At 42.2% G+C, this 22388-nt stretch overlaps 1 protein-coding gene across 3 annotated transcripts in view; it reads left to right on the forward strand.

Moving 5' to 3' along the window:
- Positions 1–21100, forward strand: part of SCFD1 (sec1 family domain containing 1) — a 122133-nt gene extending 101033 nt beyond the window's left edge. For 2 of the 3 annotated variants that reach the window (XM_019488789.2, XM_019488790.2), the window contains exons 21-25: positions 280–332; positions 4980–5013; positions 8458–8523; positions 20413–20481; positions 20865–21100. In XM_019488789.2, coding sequence (XP_019344334.1) covers positions 280–332; positions 4980–5013; positions 8458–8523; positions 20413–20481; positions 20865–20888 — 246 coding nt within the window. In that variant the 3' untranslated portion in view covers positions 20889–21100. The other variant, XM_059723016.1, reaches the window with a different exon arrangement.
- The last annotated feature ends 1288 nt before the right edge of the window (positions 21101–22388 follow it).

Genomic DNA, 22388 nt, shown 5'->3' on the forward strand with positions numbered 1-22388 from the left:
CTGGAAAAAAAAATTATTTGGAACCAATTACATTTTAGGGCTCTAAAGCTGGTATCACCTTTGTTTTTCTTTTTGAATATTACTCTGTTTTGGAGACACATTTAATAGCCAATACATTTTGGACAGGTTTTAATAGCAATGAATTGCAGATCACCCCAAAAACAGATATAACAGATTTAACCAGAACTTGCACAGTGTACAAGTATACTTGTATACTTTTCTTTTTGCATATTACTTTGTTTTTGAGACATCTTTTTTTAACATCCTTCTTTTTAATAGGAAACAGATGACTACAGATATTTTGATCCCAAGATGCTGCGAGGAAGTGACAGGTGAGTATACGGTTTATGTTTCTTCTATCTTCCATAGTTTGGAGCAGTATATATAAGTACCCATTTCAAAGCATAACATATCAGGATTATGTCCATCATTTTATAGAAAGTATGCTTTTGTAGCTGCTGTTCATGTTTCAGTATACTTGCATAAATATTGCAAATATGCTATCTTTTTAAGCAACATATCTATTTTTAAATTATTTTCTGACTCCTTTCACTACTATTATACTATGTGATTTGTGCTTTTAGGTTTGTAAATTCATTTTTCTCTCATTATTGATTTCATAAAATAATTAGGCATAACCTCTAAGTCAAAACACATGATGACGGAGGAACTAAAAGCTGTGTATCAGCCATAGAAGTTCCTGTAATGCTGTGTACTAAAGCTCTCATTTCAATGCCACTACAGCTGTCATAAGAAGTTCTAATACTCTAGCAGCAGAGTCCCTTCTAATGCATTTTTTTTACTTTTGAATTTCACAACTATTTGCAAAGATACTAATTACTTTGTTTGAATTTGTCCATTGATTTTTTTTTTTTTTTTTTGAATGGAAGGTCATTGGCACTGTACTTAAAGTTTCCTATTAATTCTCACAGGGTTAAAATACTCCCATTCACCCATTCATATTTAACATTAGATTGTCCAGTAGTTCTTTTAAAAGGAGCATGAAACTTTTGTGTTTCTGGTAAAAGTTATAGATTTCTCATTAATTTGCTGTGACAGAGAATTTTGTCTCATCATTTAAAAAAAAGAAAAAGGGGAGAAATAAGACGACTGACACCAAAAATGTCAGACTGTTTCCTGACCTATTTTTGTGAACAAAACCACTACTGAAAATCTCTACTTTAATTCTCTAGAAATGGAAAATATCTTCAGTTTTACTTGAGCTCTTTTGAAAATAAGGTCCATTCACAGGAGAGCAGCAAGATCTTTTAATTCTTTGGTTTTATTATTGGGCTTATGTGGAGGGAGGACTCAGAACCAGCACTGTCCTTGGCTTATGATTAAATATGAATTTCAGCTGTCTCCTTCACAGTGTTTCATTCTTGACAGTGTATCTGCAATAATGAAAAATGCTTTGCAGAAAATACGTATCATACATTGCACAAATATTTTCAAATGCAACTTCAAGAATTAAAAATAGATATAGAAAGCTGTCAAAGTAAAAATTGGCATTACCAAATACAGTACTTTTTAGAAATATAACTGGAGCTTTCAGCTTGCTTTATTTTAGTGTCGTCTAAACGTCTGTTTTAGTTCATTTACAAACAAAGTTGATTGTTTTTGTTTTTTCATGGAAATGTTACATGCATAAAATAATTTATCTCTGTTGCAAATAATATACAGACCTTTACTTTGAAACCTGCAATAATTCGCAAGCTTGTCACCCATCCTGTGCAGCTTCTGTGATACTCTTTTTAAAGAAAACTTTTACAAATATACCTTACCCAATAGAAATCTGTAATATTGCACAATACATTTTAATAGTCTGTTATTTTTATTTGAGCTATATATTTCTATAGAACTAATAGACTGAACAGTTTGAAATATTGATTATCAGTAATATTATTGCTGAAAGGTCATTATTGATTTATTTTTGAGTTATGCTTTACCACATAAGACACTTTAACCATTAATGATGGGGCTAAGCTGTTAAAGATGGTGAAATAAGAAACGTGCAGCTGAGGGAAGGGGTTTGGATGGTAATTTTCTCAAGCAAATAAATTAATGCTGAGTATTGCATCCAAGAATTTTCCTGATCGTCTTTTAAAGAACTGCCATAAAGTTCTATCATGCCTGTTTCCACTCAAATTTACGACAGTTCTTTGTGCGTTCAATGCAATTAGAATGTGCAGACATGAGTTTAAATGCACCGTCATTTTTTCATATGTATGCAAGATGCACAGTTGTATATCTGTTTTATGCATATGACCAGAAGTTCAACTGATTTGTCGATGACGACCTTATGGCTTTATGCAAATAGTCTATGGAATACCTATGCTGAAGGTTGCATTTAATTTTAAATTGAGCCTGATAAGGATGACAACTGAATCACTGTGGGTAGAGAGGCTTTTTTGTTTGTAGTTCTTACCTTCTGGACAGGACTACACAGAACAAACAGTATACTTTCAATGGTAATCCAGGAGACTATTTCAGCTAGCTACCAAAAATTCAAGTAAAAAATAATGATGTTCAATAATATAATCACTGAAATACCATTATTAATTTCTTTCTTTTCTTAATGCACAGGAATGATTTGATTCCTATATACCCTTTTACTGTAAGAAATATTGGCATTTCTGCCAGTTGTTTTCTTTTGAAAAGGAAGAAGCCAGTCTCAACAGACATACATTTTTCTAGTCCACATTTATACTTCTGTCAGTATTTGCAAATTTGTATTCCAAAAGGATGAATTTAAATGTTTATGAATATACATAAAGGAAAAATTATGCTGACAGTACTGCATTCATGCCATAATCCAAATCCTCCTATTTAAAAGTTGATTCTAATGTATAAGAAAACTAGTTTCTGTGAAGCACTGCAATATTATCTGAATGGTAGCCTGACAGTTTTGAGAGCTATGGAAAGAATAGCTGGTAATATTTAAATACAAAAATGCAAGAGGGAAGAAATTTGTATAGCTAGTATTTGCTGCCCCCTGTCCTAATGCTGTTTCATTGGACCAGCAGAAGAGGATTTTTATCAGATCAGTTGAGGCCAGAAAATCCTGGGGGGGGGCATGAGAGGAGTTGGGACAAAATGACAGAGTTGATTACTCCAGAGCTTTTGCTTATGTCCCCCTTCCCCTCTCAAGCAAGGAGAAGAGTTCTCAAGTTCTCCCTTTCCCTGTTGACTAAGTTCTTCAGTCCCACTATGCTCTATTTCCACTTCCTCACGTTACTTAAAGCAGTCAACACTTTCAGCAGCCACCTGGAGTTTCCACAGTTCTTGTCTTGTAATAAAGACATAGTTTGGACTGAATTTTCAAGATTCAGTGTTTGATCAGATCAAACTCAGTCTGGGGGGTCAGGAATTAATTTTGCCCACAGGAGAAGGCTAAAGTATTTAGTGGTTCTGCTCTGCTTTGAAGCATCTTGAAGGGGCTCCATTTCAAGGTACCATTGTAAAGTAACAAAAAAGTAAGCACAGTCGCTATGTGTTTATGAATGAAATACATTATTTTGCTGCAGTTTGCTAGTGTCCAAGGTGGGTGAGAGGCTTAGCAGAGCCAGCTCACACACAAACACAAGAAAGAGATTCAGGGTAGAATTGGTTCTATAAGAAGAATGAAAGACCTCATTCCCACTCCTGTAGAGAGAGCAAGAGGTTTCTGAGAGTGGGGGAGTTAATCCTTGGGTTAGGCTGAAGTGCTTTAATCCTTGAATCCTGGTAATAGTGTTTACTGTAGAGGCCATTTTAAAAAAAAATTGGACGTGAAAATCCATCCCCATATCTAATTCATTCTCATGCATGTCTGTTTGGAACAATCTGTTTATGCTTACTTTATGTCAGTCTATTTTAGTGCATACCATAAATCTTAAATCACCACCTGACAGATACAACCAGCTAACACAGCCACATTCTTCTGTCCATTATGGCTCAGAGATCCGAACGTCTAGACTTCATTTCAAAAGTTTCAGTTATCCCACATTCAGGCATTTTACCACATTGCATTTTATTCGCTATATATAATTGAAAAGTCCCTTTCATAATTCTACCACAGAGAATGCCCATATTAAGCTGAAGTCAGGACAGGGTGGCACTTTGAGAGTAACTAGTTCAGACAGGCAAAAGCTTTCATAGGTGACTGTTAGGTAATAGTCTATTCATCTGACAAAGTAGGTTGTCGCCTACAAAAATTTATACCTCTCTTAGCCAGTTGATCTCTAAGGTGCCAATGTGTCCTACCTTCTGCCTAATGCTATTGCCCAATCTGTTCCTTAAATCTTCCTTTATGGACTAGGAAGCTGAGTATACCTTCCCTATTATCCTTTCTACTATGCATTAGAAACCTAATCCACTTGGAAAGCGGGTCACAGGTGTTTTGTTTTTGTTCTGTTTTTGCTTTATCATATGTAGAGAATCAGCTGGGGCCAGGAATGGGAGCTTGCCATGACAGCCTGCTGTAATATTTTATGTGATTCTTGGTAGATTTTCCAAGCTATTTCAAATGCATATTGATGGTTGTACCCTCTCTCAGGAAAGTTTGAAAGTGTCATGAACTGCACATTTAATGCTTGACTGATTTCAACAAATTCTAGTGCTTTATATCTCAGAAAGTCAGTTATACTAGCTGCACCACAGTTTACACAGTCCAGAAACTTAGAAGTTTATACATTCCACAGATGTATGATGGAGCTCTCATTAATCCACATATTCATAGAAGAGAACTAGAAAAAGAATGAATCGATTTATCCCAAATTAAAGAAATAGATCCTGTATACTACTTCTCACTGATGAATGAAGGGAGTTCCTACAACATATTATTTTGGAGAAATAATAGAAGTCACTTTTTAGAACTTTGTGTTAAAAAAATCATACCACCAAATGTTAAAATGTGTCCTATTTAGGATTGCTTTTATTATTTTAATATCTGCATTAACAGTGAATTCCTATAATAGTATGGATTATTTCTATTACAGCTCAGTTCCAAGAAACAAAAGTCCATTCCAGGAGGTAAGTCATGTAGAACTCAATTCCCTCCTCATCCCCTGCCACCCCAAATACTTTTTAAGGTATTGGACATTTAAAAAAAAAGAAGTTACATTTGTAAAAAATCAGTTTGTTTAATTACATGCATTAATTAATTATACATAGCACATACTCTGAAGAACTCTTCATCCTCAAAGAACTGTATAAGCATTAACTTAATCCTTAACAATGTTCTTGCAAGTAATTGTAGTGGTTTAATGGATGAGCCATAGTTAGTACTGAGCATCTGTAACTTCCAAGCCCACACTTAGTCTTCTAGAATACCCTACCTCTCTAAATTTAGTTCTCCATACACTCTTAAACAGAACTGCCTGAATACTGCTATAAACAATACTGCTATCAATATCAGTACTAATAAAAGCTACAGCTTTATTTTTTTCTGATGCTATTTTCCACAGATATTTATGGTAGTATTTATTTTTGTGAAAATAAAATAATTTCTACAAGCATGACCATTCATCTAAACATATTGATGAATAGAAGTCTTTGCATAGCCATACTTGAATTTTTTTTTCTTCTTTTCTGATTTTCCATACATTTGGAGAGCAAAGACGTTACCATTTGTCTTTTTTGACCAACCACACACAGTGGATATGTTACTGGTAATCAACAAGTTAAAATATATTTACCATATTTATTCACATACCACATACTCCTTGTTCTTTTAGGGGAGAATAAGGAAAAAAGATTTGTTTCAAAATGTTACTTGCCACAGCTTCACAAGCTCACCATGGATGAACACCAATTTGGCAGCAACTGTTAGAGAGTTAAACCTCTAGCTGCAGGGGGAGGAGTGATACCTGGCTAGACTTCCTCCCTCCTCTCCCCCTCCACCCTGAACTCCATGTAAAGCACAACTGACCACAGCCCCCAGCAGCCATTTCAGTGTTCCCATGCCTCTATTCCTCATTTAAGTTGTGCACATTTTGGATGGGTAATTTTCATTAAATGGGGAAGGCATGCAAATAAAGGTAAGTCAGTTCACTGATAGATCATAAATTTTAAAAAGGCTAAGTTGTTTATCCAGCTGTTTAGTTGTCTTCAACGTAACCCAGAAAATGATGGTCTGTTAGGGCGATTGTTAGTTAAACCTAAGTTGCTGAAAAAGACTAAAATAAATTGAATATAACAAAATGTCCTCCACAGCAATAGCAGTGTTGGAAAACTAAGTCTTTATCAAATTAATTCATAAACTGTCATGAAGATATTTTTAACAACTTTTTGGACCATGTGGAGGCTTATCTAAATAAAGATCAGTAACATATGTTAAACTGTATTTATGACATTTTTTTGTGTCAAAGCTTTCTGAAAAAATATATTAGAACAGAAATATTTTACAGCTTGAATTACAATATTAAAATAATTTTGTGTGTGAAGTCAGTGGTTTACTGTCTCCTAGATGGAAGCAATTGCGGTATGGAAAAGTAGCATTATTAGTTTAGATCTTTTACAGAAAGTTAGGTTTCTGAGGACCCCTCTACATGAGCAGATAAAGGTGTGATGAGATCTAATGCACAATACACATGTGCATGGCAGGAAGCTCAATTGTGGGATTGTGCGTTAGGTCCCATTGCGCCTTATTGCCAGTGCAGGGAAAGCTCAATCCCGGGCTCTTCCTGCACCAGTAAGAAGCAAGCTTCTACAGCTGGGAACTGCTCCTGTTGATCTCCCAGGCTGGGAGGATGCAGATGCTGGGTACCAGGATCCAGCTAGGTCCCAGCAGCCAGGGGATGCAGCTGCCCTGGAGGTGCATGAAACCCCCTAACCTGGGGGGAGCCCAGCTACCATGATCCCTTGGGCCCAGGGGTTTTACACATCCCAGGTCATCTGCGCCCCCCATCTGCCAAAACCCAGCTGGGTCCCAGCATCCGCAGCTGCAGGACTTTGGCTCCCTGTGCTGCTGGGACCCAGAGTCGCCAACTGCTGGGCCTGAAACTCCCTGCATTGTGCATCCTAGCCACAGGGGAGATGCTTCTACACGTGCAAATCAAAGCTTGATAGCAACTAAGTATAAAGTTTGTGCACATTTTCAGGGTCTAACTTCATAGCTTTTTATCACGATAGCTACTTTGCACATGTAGTTGACCTTAACATAATTGTACAATTAACCAGTTAATTGCATGATACCTGTAATGTGTAGAGGTGGGGTGGACAAAATATGGCCCACGGTCCAGATCCAGCCTGCAGGGCCCCTAAAAAATTTAGAAAATTAATATTTATCTGCTCCTGGGTGCCTATCAAAGATGACAGGAGCTTTGGGCAGTAGGCCCCAGGGAAAGCCAGCAGGACCCAGCTGCAAGGCTGGCCCAACTCCACTCCACCCCCGCCCTCCCTCAACTGGAAGCCTCTGCCTGCCCCCACTTTCACTGCTTCCCTGCACGCCAGCTGGAGGCTCCAGCACCACGTGGCCCCCAGCTGTATCACCGGATCATGGGACCACGGAGCCTGCGTCAGTACCCCAGGGCCAGGAGCAGAAGAGTGTGTCTGTGTTTCTATGTGCAATGAGGGAAGGGGACAGAGAGAACAATGAGAGTGGAAGAGAGTGTGTGTGTGAAGTGAGGAAGGCACAGAGTGTGTGCGTGCATGCAACGAGGGAGGGAGGGAAGGAGAAAGAGAGAGAGAGTGTGTTCGTTCGTTCGTTCGTTCGTTCGTTCGTTCGTTCGTTCGTTCGTTCGTTCGTTCGTAGGCTGAGTCCCACACACACACCCCACCATACACGTATACCCAAACCCCCCTTGCACTGCCATACATGCAGAACAGCCTACCCCCCACACAATTCCCCACAAACCCCATAATCACCCACACCTCACATATCCACACACATACACCCACAGCCTCCAACCCCTCCACAATATACAAGAATAGGACTTCATTTTAAGCTATTGTGCAATCACCTCTATGTGCACTACACAAATGCATGTAAATCAAGACAAAAATATTTTTTTAAATCAAATTAATGAATGTTGTAAATGTTTGATTTTTAGACTATAAATTGATATTTTTCTAAGATGGCAAAACCCCTTGCTGAAAGGAGTACTTCTGGGGGCAAGGAGAGGAACTTCTGGTGACAAAAGTCAGGGATTAGGGGGTGGGATTTCCAGTCACAAGATGGCAACCAGGGGGCAGGGCACCTGTCAAGGGGTGGGGCTACCCATGCACCCCTTGACAGCTTGCCAAAACTCGGTAAGCAGCCCTCTGCCTGAAATAATTGCCTGCCTCTGGGGTAGAGGTCATCTGATTTTTTTCAAGTGTTCTGCATTATTTGTTGCTTAGTTTGCTTTTAAACTTCAGTGAAAGACTAAAACAGTACTGATGTTTGTTTAATCACACTCGTTTCTATTTTAATACTTAGACTGTACTTCCAGATTCCTGCAGCATATTAACTGTCTCCTTTTTATTGTGTTTTAGGCAATTGTGTTTGTAGTGGGAGGAGGCAACTATATTGAATATCAAAATCTTGTTGATTACACAAAGGTAAGTTTCTGTTGTATGTAATTTCATTTTCTAGGTTCTGTAAATATCAGTAAGAGAATTCTCCTGCGTTCCATCTACAGTTTCTTTGCTCCAAGAACAGAACACAAGAAATAACACAGCAGGTTGAAAGCCAGAAGCTCTTACTAGGTTAATACATTTGATGGTGGACAGTCACAATTTACATACTCAGATAGGGATTATGGATGCTCTATGAAGAAAAAGTGGCAAATTACCAGGCTCAAAATTCTCATATACATTTCTAAATCCTTCAGATCAAAGGAGACTACACTGATGCTTTACAGAGCATAAATCCTGGCTTTTGAAAGCTTTAAGAGAAAGCATATTATATGTATTCTCCTCTGTCAGTTGCTGCTTACTGAAGCTCAGCTACCAGCAGAAATTTCTGTCCAAATACCTCTAGTCACTATTTCCCTGAAAGACTGTTGTTTTGACAACATGCATCAATCTCTCCCATTAGAAGATTGGGCTGCTGGAAGAAACTTCTTTTTAGACATTGAATTCAAAGTGGCAAATGGAAACCTATTCAAGTGAGTAGTATCACAAATGCTCCCAGATGCATTCTGTACCGTTATTACATGGCAGTGTATAAAGGAGCAGTTGAAAAGCGATCTTTGCAGTTATAGGAAATTCTCAGAAATTTATATCTGGTACATTAGTTAGCAGCGGAATATGCTGATACAGCTACTGCACTACAGGAAAGAGGACAGTTGATGTGAAAGATAGCAAGACTAATCAGGTGCTCCGTAAAACAGGAGTCAGCCGTCTGCAGCCCACGATCCAGGTCTGGCCCATGAAGGTCCAGTCCAGCTGTGCCATGCTGCCCATCTGATCCACAGTGCTCCCTTCTACAGCCTGCTTCTCCACATTCACATTTCCCCGCTGTTGAGAATCAGAGCAGCTGCCGGCAGCTGCGTTCTGATTCCCACCGGAGCAGTAAAACTTTTACCTTGACAGGCGGGTAATTAATGGATGGAGTGAGATTAACCAGGCACAGACGCGTGTTGGTTACAGGAGATTCTGGGCGACGTAAGTAAACATAGTGACGTGCAACGCAGGCAGAAGGCTTGCGTTGTTTACATTCGAGCGTGTGTCTCAGGTTATAATCGACCTTGTGACGACGAGATACCATGAACGACCGGACGAGCCTGCAGGAGGGTTAGGGTACATCAGGACCGCGATGACGGGGAGTGATTGATGGGTGATCAAACCACCAAGTTACTCTGAAGATGGGCTCAGGTTTCTCCTCAGAGATTTCCCCCAGAGTTCTCCGATTTGGCGGAAGTGCAAGCTGGTTTTGTTTACACAGTGACCAATTGATTTAAGCCACGTCATCTGGTTTTTGTCTGAATCTCCAATTATATAGCAGTTTTCGCTAGGGGTTTATGGCAGGGATATCCCCTTTCACCCTGACCAGTCTTAAGTTTCATTTCTTGTTTGTGATGTGGGCATAAATTATATACAGCTCTCCGCCAGGATTTTGTTTCAGGAGTTTCTGGCAAGGATTTCTTTTAACCCTTAGTTGACTACTGTGTGCAAAGTGAGGGTGGTCTGAATGGTGTGTCTTGCTAGTGGCATGGGCACTGATTAACTGGGTTGTGACATGCCCCCTTGCCCAGGGCACAGCAAGTGACCACTTACTTTAGGCTATAGCTCGTTCTCGTCGTCATACTTGTTGTCATTGGAGTCATCTAATGGCAAGCGTGTGTATACAAAAGCAAAAAGCAAAATAAGCTTGTTTTTAAAATACTGAACAAAACAACAAATTATACTAAGACCAATGCCAATAGCACAAATGGGTAACAACAAAGTTAGGGGTGTTAACAAATACATTAGCCAAGAAGAGCCCTCCCAAAGAGGAAGGCGTAGGCATGCAGTGAGTCCCGACTCTTTATCAGACCCGGTGATGTTGGCCCAAACCAACAGGAGAGACAGGATCAAGTTGGAGGGTCCAGGGTCCGGAGGAGGCACCGAGGTGATAACAGCACCCAACAGGATCGGCACGATAGACGCCCCCATGGTGGTCTGGTGCGTGCCAGGTCGGAGCGGCCCAATGTTCCGGTGGTTCTTGTGACGGGCTGCTATTGCATATGGCCGGACCTGAAAAAAATAAAACGAGAGCAGTAACTGGGTTCACGACAATTAGTTTGTTTGGAGAGTGGAGTACTGGCGGCTACTAGTTTTATGCATTCTTGTTGCTCGAGTTGCTGTAGAAGGGTGACAAGGGCTTCTCGCAGGGGCCCCTTCGTTGGAATTGGTTTGTAGCGCCATGTAGACGTGTTGCGAAGTGTGGGTCTGTGCTGATCCATTTTTGAAATGGAGATTGGAAGAGCTTGTAACACTTGTTCTTTTAGTTCGAGCGCTCTGAGTCCAGGGATTCCCAGGATGTTGATGCTCCCTAGGACTGCCTCCAATGCGCAGTGTTATCCGGCCACTGTAAACTTTACTTTCGTTGCGGTGGCGACGGAGTTTAACCCTTGGACTTTGATGGCCTTTTTTGTCTTTACGTGAGGCGTCGTTGGGGTGATGACATTGGTTTGCGCCCCGGTGTCCAAAAGGAAGAGGACCTTACGTCGTATAGTTGGGTCAGCGACATCGTAGACGACAAGCTTGGTGTAGGGACAAGAGTCTGTCGGGTCGGGTTTGAGTAGGCCGCCGGTGTGACCGGCAGCCATTACTCGTTTTTTAGCTTCTCTTGGTACGTAAAGTCCATTGCGGATGCTAGGAGTCGCTGGCCCTCGTCTCCTAAAATGCGCAGCTGTTGTTTGGTAAGCTGCGTGTTGTTTAGGAGGAAGCCAAACATGGCCCTCTCCTCCGGCGTCCTTGGCGGTGGGACCCAGAACTCACGTCGCGGGCCGGGGGGTCACGTCGAGGACCAGGCTGGTGACGGTCCAGCTCCAGATGTTCAACTGGGCACGCCGAAGAACGTGGGTCTGCCCCATCGGGGTTTGTTGTTGTGGAGTCCATGAGGGCCTGTAGCCGTGGTAGCTCACTTAATAAATTCCCCGACTGTTCGCCAGCCAATGGCCCCAAAAGGAGCTGGATGGTTATGGCCTCCTTGCCCCCGTATACTTCTTCGCACGCTTCAATGCTTCCCATTGTGGTCGGGACTTGACCGGAATCGGTGAGGTGTCGATGAGGCCACGGGCCGCCTACTTGCTGGATTGTTATACCCAGTGGGTGTGCTCTAGGATTCCAGGACAAGTAGGATACCCCGATGATGGCTAGCAGCAGTTGTTCCGCAGAGGGCTTCAGCGGCTGTCCGTTATGTCAAGCGTAGGCTTTCTGGTACACTTGACTTGCAACGAGAGCTGGGAGCGGAATGGGCCAATAAATATTGCCCGTTACTGTGTTTAAGTCAGTGGCATGTCCCCCGCTCCAGGTGGCCTGACGTGTTAGAAAACTAGCCTCATCTTGGTCCAGCGTCTCCGACCCGTACTCTACTAGCAACCGTCCTAACCATATCGCCAAGGTTTCGCCGGGCTTTAACTTTGACTCCTTACACAAATCCTGCATGTCTGGCCGAGTACAGGTACGGTACGTAATAGTCGTACGTGCCACTCCGTTCTCATCTATGTTATGCTTTATTATAGCAACGGGGTGAGCTTGGACCGGAGCAGGGTCGGGGTTAACCGGGAGGGCTGGGTATAACTTCCCTCCTCTGTAAGGGGGCGGGTCTATAACTGGCGCTGCCTCAGGGGGTGGAATCACGGGTGGCGTCATTTTGGGAGGTGAGGCCATAGGCAATGACGCAGCTGGCCATCCCCCTCCGTAAGGGGGCGGATTTATGGCCGGTGCCATCTTAAGGGGCAGACCAGCGGGTGGCACCACTTTGGGGGGGCGGGGCCGTAGGTGGTACCGCGGCTGGCCCTCCTCCTTGTGGAATTTGTGGAATCTTTTCATTGTCCCGCCCTTTCTTTTCCCCGGTGCCATTTTCGGGCGGTGGCTCAGGAATTTCTTTTGTTGCTGCGTTCGCAGCCGCTTTTCCAGCCGTGGCTAGCTGGGCCTCCAAGTCCGCATTTTCCCGCAACACACTCGTAAAGGCACGGAATAGCACATTTATTATCTTTCCTTTGTCCCACTTTGGGCCTGCCCATTTTGTCGCAGTGCGGCCCTCAGTTTCCAAATTTTCGCGGAGTTGGGTTAGGAGCTCGTGGCCACGCGATCCAAGCGCCAGAGTTGGACAATTAAACTTGTCAGCCGGCGTCGGCTCCCCGCCCTCCCGTACATGGCGTATACAGCAGGCGTACTCTTGGGCAGGACTTGGATTCGCTGCGCCTGTCGGTTTTACTTGAGCCAGAGAGATTGTTTTTGTTTCCTCTCGTGGCCTATATAGAACCCGGTCGCCACCCATAACGCACCCAAACGCCCCAGGGGTTAAGTCTGTTGCCCACTCCTTGGTGACCCCCTCTTCCCCTCTCAGCGAGAAGTAGCCGCTGACGCACCCCGTCTCCGCTCCACCCGCTTGGTGATAAGCGATGTGCGCCCATATTTCATCCGCGTTATCTGCGCGGCGCCCCCCACTGCGCCGGGGCAGTTCTTAATTAATTCCACCTCCATCACATTTCCCCCGATCCTGTTCGTGATGCCATGTCAGGGATCAGAGCAGCTGCCAGCAGTTGCATCCTGATTCTCACTGGAGGGTTTAGATTTTTACTTGACAGGCGGCTAATTAATGGATGGAGTGAGATTAACCAGGCACAGACGCGCGTTGGTTACAGGAGATTGTTTACTTACGTCGCCCAGATAGTGACATGCGACGCAGGCAGAAGGCTTGCGTTGTTTACATTCAAGCGTGTGCCTCAGGTTACAATCGACCGTGTATGACGACGAGATACCGTGAACGACCGGACGACCCTGCAGGAGGGTTAGGGTACGTCGGGACCGCGATGACAGGGAGTGATTGATGGGTGATCAAACCACCAAGTTACTCTGATGATGGGCTCAGGTTTCTCCTCAGAGATTTCCCCCAGAGTTCTCCGATTTGGCGGAAGTGCAAGCTGGTTTTGTTTACACAGTGACCAATTGATTTAAGCCACGTCATCTGGTTTTTGTCTGAATCTCCAATTATATAGCAGTTTTCGCTAGGGGTTTATGGCAGGGATATCCCCTTTCACCCTGACCAGTCTTAAGTTTCATTTCTTGTTTGTGACGTGGGCATAAATTATATACAGCTTTCCGCCAGGATTTTGTTTCAGGAGTTTCTGGCAAGGATTTCTTTTAACCCTTAGTTGACTACTGTGTGCAAAGTGAGGGTGGTCTGAATGGTGTGTCTTGCTAGTGGCATGGGCACTGATTAACTGGGTTGTGACACCCGCCTCCTCTGCAGCAAAGGTATTAGCAGTGAAGGTAAAAGCAGGCTGTTGGATGCTATAGGAAGCATCGGGGTTGGGTTTAAGTGCTACATAAAAAAGGATGAGCAAAATGTCTATTCAACGGACATTTTTATAGGCTTCTCCAAGGAGGACAAAAGAATAACTTAACATTACTGCCCATTTTAACAGTTTTATTCCATGATTAGTTCTGAGCACCTAGGGATTGTGAAAAACTAGGAACTTTAGCTATGCACAGGCTATATGTTTGTTCCTTTTTATGCAGTAATGTAAGAATTCAGAAAAATATTGCTTAGCTATGAGCAAGATATAACTTTGCCTCACTTATTTTCTTGTTTGCTTGTAGCAGCATTAACTAAACTTCAAAATAAGATTACCCGTCCTTTACAGATGAAGAATTATAACCATCTCCTGTATATAAGCAAAGAAGAAAGTTAGTTGTGGAGAATTAATGGCAATAAAAAGTGTGGCCTTTAATCTTTTTCTATATTCTAAAAAGTTACTTTGCTCAGTAGTTTATGCTTGTATTCTGTTGTAAAGTTTTCTGGTCACAAGCTCTACTGACTGCTAATCTTAATGGTCCATTTAAGGAACAAATGTTCTGCATCGGGTTTAGTAATTATGCCCTTCATTTGAAATCATAGTAAGGTTTGTAGGCAAAGTGACATTAAGTCTATGTCCTTATCTGTGTCAGGCTGTACACTGGAAGTAGGTTGAGCACCAGTCTAGTTTTCCATATGATACAGATTTTACTTGCTTGATCTAGCAGTTTAATCTGAAAACAGCTGGAGTTATTTTATTTGGCCTGCCATAAGGATTTCAATGGACCTCCAATAATTGTTTGGCTATTACTGCTTTAGACTGAATATCTAAACAAAATATTGAATATTAAACTCAGGACTTTTATTTTGATTTTCCATGATTAAGTCACAGTGATTAACTTAAAAATATTTAAGGTTTTGTTTAAGCTGACAGATGTTAGAATAGAAATTGTGTGTGGAGACCACTTCTATTCCACTGCTGCTTCCAAGATTTCAGAATTTGTATTCATTCTGCATCAGAGCAAAAATACTCTTTTCAATGCTTCTGTGGAAATGGAATTGTCCATGAACTGAGACCACCAACGGCTTTCAAATAGTAAGAGCCTGATCATAACCTCAGTGGTCAGACTAGTGACTCAGATTTCGGCTAATAACTTGGAGGTTAAAAGCTACTGTTTCCACTACTGTGAGCCCTACAGTTTCATAAATGATGAGAAGGGAAAAAGAAATTACAATTATGTTAAAATCTATTTTTTAGAGCAGGGCTGTCCAACTTCACCCCAGTGACCATGCAGGCCATATACTGTGGGGGTGGGCTTCCAGGATCACCCCTGCCACGCCACCCTTAGACATGCGAGTAATGGTGGCAGTGACCCTCCCTCCCTCCCATACCCTAAGGCCGTGAGGGTAGTACCAACACCATGTGGTCCCCCTGCCCCTCCACTGCACACCCCCCTCCCAAGCCTTCCCTCATCATGGGCAGTGAGAAGACTAACTGAAGGAGCCCCTGGCCACATCCTAGCTGCCCACAAGCCACTATATGAACAGCCCTGTTTTAAAACATACCAATATTTCAGGGAGTGATTTGACTATATTTTAACAACCTGTTTATAGACCTGCTAGGTGGGATATAAATCTAATGCATAAATCATTTGTTAACTGGTGGCTATGTGTTCTAATCATGCCTACTGTAGGCAGCCAGTTTAGTAAATCTGATAGTGCATCTTCTCCTTACTATAGAGTAAAAACAGGAGTAAATTATTCCATGGGAAGAGTGTTCTGGATCCATACCCTGATTCTTTGCCTCAGGAGTTAGACATTTGAGTACAGAAATGTTGGTTAAAGCAGGACTGTGTCAGCAGTTCAATGAAGTAACAGTTGTTTTGTGATGTCCTCAGCAGAACTTTTTAATATCTTTGTAATGTTATTCATAGTGGACATGCCTACACGTGACCCTGACTTGCACATTGGTACTGTGCAGGCCTCTTGAAGGCTCAGATCAAGTGTAGTAATTTTCTGTAACCTAGTTGCGTTCGCCTCCTCACCCCCATCCCTCTAATGTTAGTCCCTTGCTCGGGAGATTTGTATTTCCCTACCAGCTTTGTCATCTTTTTTGGATTCACAATCCTAAACATGTACTAATAAAATTAAATTTGCTTTAGCGGCACATAGTTATTTCTAGACGTTATGTCGCCATAGCATCACGCTTCATGCCTGCCAACACTGCATTGCTGTAAAGACGAACTACATCACAGTAGCTCGTTGCTACAATAACATAGCATCTTGTAAAGATGCACCCACTGAACCTGAGATTGCACCTGTTACTCTGAGGAAAATCCCACTAATTTTCTTGGAGTTTTATATTTTTTAAGGAATCATGAGTCAGGCCCAGTTACTTCTATTGTGGGCTGTATATTTTAAAGATCTGACAAAATTCTAAGTTTTTACAGTCACAATATAATTCTGCCCACGTGCATCACAGCTTGACAAAAATGTGGGTAGAATTGGAAATGGAGAACTTTGACGGGATTTAAATTTTCAGATTACTCTAGAATAACTCCTGTAGTTTCAAATGGCTTATGCGAGGTGTCCAAAGTAAGCAGACCTTTAAAAAGCTTAAGGGACACATCTAAACCATTACCTGTTTTATATTGTTTTTCCTTTAAAAATACATTGTGTTTGGTTTCTCTGAAAATGACTATTTTCTAGTAATTACTCCTGCCGTTACAGGAATGCCACAAATACTTTTATGATTTTTTGTTTCAATATCTGTTGTGCATTAAAGTGCCATTGTGTATTATAAAAATACACATTTCTTCCTTCTTGTCCCTTAAGGCTTAATAACCCTTAAACATTTTGTAGGCAGACACTAAAATATACCAAAATATGTAATTAGGTTCACAATGCAGTGTGGGATAGTATTGAATTGGTGCCATTAAAAAATGAAAATATGAAATCAGCATTACAGTTATCCCTTGGGGATTAATTGGGGAGATTTTACTTTTGTTTGACTGCCAAGAAAAAATCAGGTTTGCACTGAATTAAATTTAACAGTGATTTTGTGTTTTTTCAATTAAACAAAAAAATTAAAGCTTTAATTTTGCTTGACATTGATTGTTTCTTTTTCAGGCAGTTATAAGAAAAGCAAAGGGAAAAAAACACCCCAAAGATTCACAAAGCTGCCAAAGGGAGTAATGGTGTAGTCATCTCAGCTCCACTCAAAGCTCAGGGGTCAGAGCACTTGCCCAATATGTGAGTGTCTTGAATTTTCAGTTCCCTGCTCTACCAGAGGGAATTTGATCCCCCTACATCCCATGTCCTAGCAGCTGCCCTTAGCTGCTAGTAAAACCCTATAATGCAATCACTTCACTGTGAAGTATCCTACAGGGAAGGGGTGGCCAGTACATATGCCACAATTGGTGTAGCAGCTGCAGTGTGTGGCACACAAGCCCTGGGCACTCGGTAAAGGAGCCACCAGAATGGAGGCAGGGAGCAGAGTGCTCTGTGAAGTGGAACTGGACAGGATGCTGCTGTAAGAGGTGTCACTGCCAAGAGCCAGGGTAACCCTCCCCTGGCCCTCCAGTTGCCACCAAACACAAGGTGTTGGATCCTCACTCATTATATAAATCTGCAGCAGTTGCAGAGCCAGGGAAGGATTACTCTGGTTCTTGACAGTGATACCTCCTCTTGCAATAGTGCGCTCTCCCCCAGTCTCCTCTGCACAGCTACAGTTGAAGGCTCAAGACCCCCACCTCCATTCTGGGGCCCAAGGTTACAGGCTCTCATCAGGGATGCCTCTTGGGGGTGGGGATCCAAGCAACCCTCAGGGAGGGGTGGGGTTTAACTTGAATCAGTGCTCTCAGGTATTATGGTGTGAGTTGTGTTCTTTCTGTTGATGCTGTTCCACCTTGTATAAATGATTTAATGTTCATGAGAGCAGGAACTAGAGTATTCTGCTGTCCAGCAAGTCATATGCTATACTCTCCGTCTCAGTGAATATTTAAATAATTCACAGAGAGAGGAACAACTCTATCCTAAAAGCTGGTTTTCACTAACCATCCCTTTCTTTTGTCTGATGTAAGGCAGGCCTTAGAATCAAGATAGCCAGTCTTGAAGTATTCAATTTCAAATACTTGAATATTAATCGAGACAAAGCAAAAGAGAGAAAGCAACTATTGCACGTGGTGTTAGGATACTTATTTGAGTGTCAGGATCTCTGGATTTCCACGCTGTTCCAATGAATGTTTAATTATATGTATATAATTATTACACACACACATACACACAACGCAGAACAGCTTCAGGATGGCTGAAACTGCATTTTGCAGTGAATTTACTGCTTGGTGAGACAACTATCCACCAAGTTTCAGTTATGTAGATTTAGTTGGATTATATTTTAATAAGACAATCTGTTTTTATATATTAACTCAGACATTATCTAAGGAACTACGTCTACCATAATCTATATGAAGTAAAGTATGGTAACATATAGGCATTAAGTTTCTACTGCGAAAGTCACCACTCTTCCATTAGAAATTGCCAGCATCCAGGCATTCATTCAGTTTCTTAGATGGAAACATGCCCTATCCACAAGAAAGATCTTCCACTTCGACATCTGGAAGATGTCCCCTGTTTGAAGGGGGACTCAGATCTGGGAATGGTGTGGGGGGAATGTAGCTACAACTTAAGTTCCATTACTCCATTCCTCTATTCCTAGCATCATCTATTCTCATTTATGTAGAAATGGATAAGGAAAATGTTTGTTTGTAAGGTATATTATACTCCAGTGGCATAGATGGGCCATGTGTCACAAAATGTTTAATTATAATCTGTATTTGCTACCTCGATATTGTCATAAATCTGGGTTTTAAATCCTCAGATAAATCAGAGGTGGCCAACCTGCAATATGTTTGCCACAAGTTTTATGGGTGGCTCTGTGTGTGGCATGTGGCAGATTGGGGTGGGGACAGACAGCAGATAGGGTAGAAAGCAGAGCAGCAGATTGGGCAAGAAAGGGGATCAGAGTGGCATTTGGGTTGGGTGTGGGGCTAATTTTTGGCATGTCTTCCAAAAATGTTAGCCCCCACTGAATTAAATCGTGGTACTTTAATATCAGATCACCTTAAGGCAGAAAACTACTCAAGCTTTATTTTTTTTAGTGAAGTTCAACCATAATACAGGTTTCCCTCGCTTTATGCAGGTTCTGTATATGCGAATTTGCTCTTATGCAATGACCCTTTTTATACCCAGAATTTGTTATATGCAAGGTAAACTCACTCTAATGTGATCTGCAGCAGGTAAGTCTGGGGGGAGGGGAAAGGGCCATTGGCAGGGGAGCAGATCAAGGTCCCAGTGGTGAGGAAGGGAACAGGGCACATTGGCAGGGGAGCAGATCGAGGTCTCAGTGATGAGGAGCAGGGACTGGAGTGAGTGGGGCCTTGATCTGCACCCCCACCGGTGGTGAGGGAGGGAGTGGGGCTGGGGCTGCCGCTGTGGGCTGGACTGGGGGCTGTGCCAGACTGCGCTTGGGGCAAGTGGCAGCAGTGCCAGGAGGGGGCTGCAGCCACCCCAATATTCACCATAGCCCCCTAACACGCCCCCCCCCCCACCCCGCAAGCGCCGCTGTTACCTGCTCTGAGTGCAGCATGGCCCCCAACACCCCGCCAGGAAAAACCTAGTGCAGCCCACAGCAGCAGCCTGTAGCAGCAGGAGCCGCACCCCCCGTCCCATGCCCCACCCCAGCTGTGCAGCGCCTACCTCTACCCCCAGACCATTCCCTCCCTCACCACCAGCATGGGGGCAGATCAAGGCCCCACTCACCCCAGCCCCTGGGGCCAGGCTTTTTCCAGTGGGGGGGTTGGGCCGTGCTATGCTCAGGGTAGGCAGTGGTGGTGCTGGGAGGAGGGTTGGGGGGCTATGGCAAATTTTGAGGTGGCTGCAGCCCCCCTATAGTCCCTCCCCATAGCTGTCTGCCCCAAGCACAGCCCAGCCCCCGCTGGGAAGAATCCAGTGCCACCCTGGCCCCAGCAGACTTACCTGTTGCTGATGCAGGCAAGGTTTTGGAACATATCCCTATTTGTTACCCTGTAAAGGGTTCCTTTTATGTGCATTTGAGTTATACACAGCTTTTCAGGAACACATCTATTGCATAATGCGAGGAAACCTGTATATGCAGGTGTGTTTCCCACTACACCCCTTAAAAACTGATCCCATAGATTTTTCTCTAATTTCAGTTACATGTTGTACAGTAGATTTAAATATGTAAAGAATGCCATGTCACTGCTTTCTGACTCTCCCCTCATTTTCTCATGTCTTCCATTTAATCAGTATGGTTTCTTTCCAATTAAGGTGTCTACTTTTCTTGTCTGGACCAGCAATGAATGATTAACAGTAAAAGAATAAGTTCTTTCAAATGACCTCTGTTGTTGTTCTTCACGCAACTAATTATTTAAATGTTTTATTGACATTTGATCTCTTCCCTATCTTTGCTTCCATAGGGCAGACAAGGCAGACATGTTTTATATGGCTGTAGTGAACTTTTTAATGCGACACAGTTTATAAAACAGGTAAGTTACCCTTTATAATATCATTAGTATGGTTCAAACTATTAGTGCTTGAATTTGAATTTGTTTAACATGCCACCATTAACTTTCTTGGATTCACTGGTAAAAATTGGAATTATTTTAAACATAGTTAAATACAAATATATATTTAATTCATAACTGAACTGGTAAAATTTAAAAAGAAAAGAATTGCTAATAAATTGAAAAAAAATGGCTTCTGAAAGGATTTTGATATTGTACGAACATGATCTCTTAAAGAGAATGTTTTTTTTTATAAACAGCAGCGAAATATTATGACAAAGCAGAAAGGCTTGCTCCATGGACTAAAATGTATTAGTCTGACAGAATAAGACTGGGAACCTAATTTTGTTTGTCTCTCTATTTAGCTGTCCCAACTTGGTCAAAAATAAGACTGAAAAACATTGTTACCTGAAATCATCTCTGTTTGACAGTGAGAAGAAAAATCGTGACCACAGATAGCATCTTCAATATCTATAACCTTGTCATGTTTATAAAACTTAAACCGTTCCATTAATTTGATTATTTTTAAAGATCACCTGTACTTACTATACAGTGTATTCCAATTGCAGACTAACCTTTCAGAAATAAACTGTAAAACTTGTATTTTGTCTGCTGATACATTGTTGTGGTTGATACATTTTATATTATTAGTTTCTAAAGGCTGTGTCACAATAGCATGTAATTGTTTTATGCACAAGAGCCGTTCTGCTGTGGTACTGCTGCTGGTGCTTTTGCAGCAGTAGCAGTGCCAGTGGGCACAGCTGCCATCACCACCATGAAGGCAGGGCTGTCTTTAATAGTCACTGTTTCAGGACCAGGACTTTTGGTTGCTGCTGCTGTTGTGGGACAGCAAATCAGTTCTGGGGCAGCAACTGGGATGTAAAACTGCTACTGAAACCATGGCTGTAAACCCCAGCCCCCAAGGGCCTGTTTGGGGGTAACAGAGGTGAAGACAGCATGCCCCCTCACCCGTACAGGTGCTGGAGACAACCTCTCTACTGTGAGAGTGGGGGTATTAAAGGAGCAGCCCCTTATCCTCTGGTGAGAGAGCTGACATTTGAGGCAGATTCATAGTGCTCCAACTGCAGGGCTGCAATGTCAGTACATGCTTATAGCGCTGTATTTTTGTAGCAGTGTACAGTGGACAGACACTTGGTAGCAATACAAATGAACATCTGGTCATAGCCATAGCCATGTCCTCTAGAGAAAAATGTTCTATGGCCATATTTCTTCAGTAGCACAGCATACTAAAAGGGAAGTTAACTTCCTGAAATTAAATTCTTTGAGGAAAAGACAACAACAGTATTTTACTGTGTATGTGTGCACTATGTGTGTACATGCACACTAAATATTTACATTTGAAGAACTGTTAGATTCCTTGAATCGTTGTTTTAATACTGAGAATTCTTCAGAGCTCTTTCTCAATTCTTTGCATTCTTCAGACCACCTTCTTTTCCAATGTGAAACTTGCAAAAAGAAATCCTGTCCCCAACCCAAAATGTTCACAGAAGTTCCATGCAACTAAAAAAATTGACCTACTCCATTGAGCATCATCACAGTCTTCTGAGCTCCTCTCAGTAGTGCATTGGGCAATATAACTAACATCTATAACGTAAGATCATAGGGACCTCATGAGATCATCCAAGAGAGCCCCCTGCTAAAGGCAGGATCATCCCCGATTAAATCATTCCAGCCAAGTGTCTACTCTAACCTGTTCTTAAAAATCTCCAGGGATGGGGATTCCACAATTTCTCTAGGTAGCCTGCTTCAATGCTTAACTCCTCTCACAGTGAGAAAATTCTTTGTAATCTAATCTCCAAACTAAATTTCCTCTGCTGCAGTTTGAGGCCCTTGCTTAGAGAAAATCCTATCTCCAAATACCTGAAGGG

Source organism: Alligator mississippiensis, chromosome 2 (assembly GCF_030867095.1).
Source record: "Alligator mississippiensis isolate rAllMis1 chromosome 2, rAllMis1, whole genome shotgun sequence".
Classification (NCBI taxonomy): domain Eukaryota; kingdom Metazoa; phylum Chordata; order Crocodylia; family Alligatoridae; genus Alligator; species Alligator mississippiensis.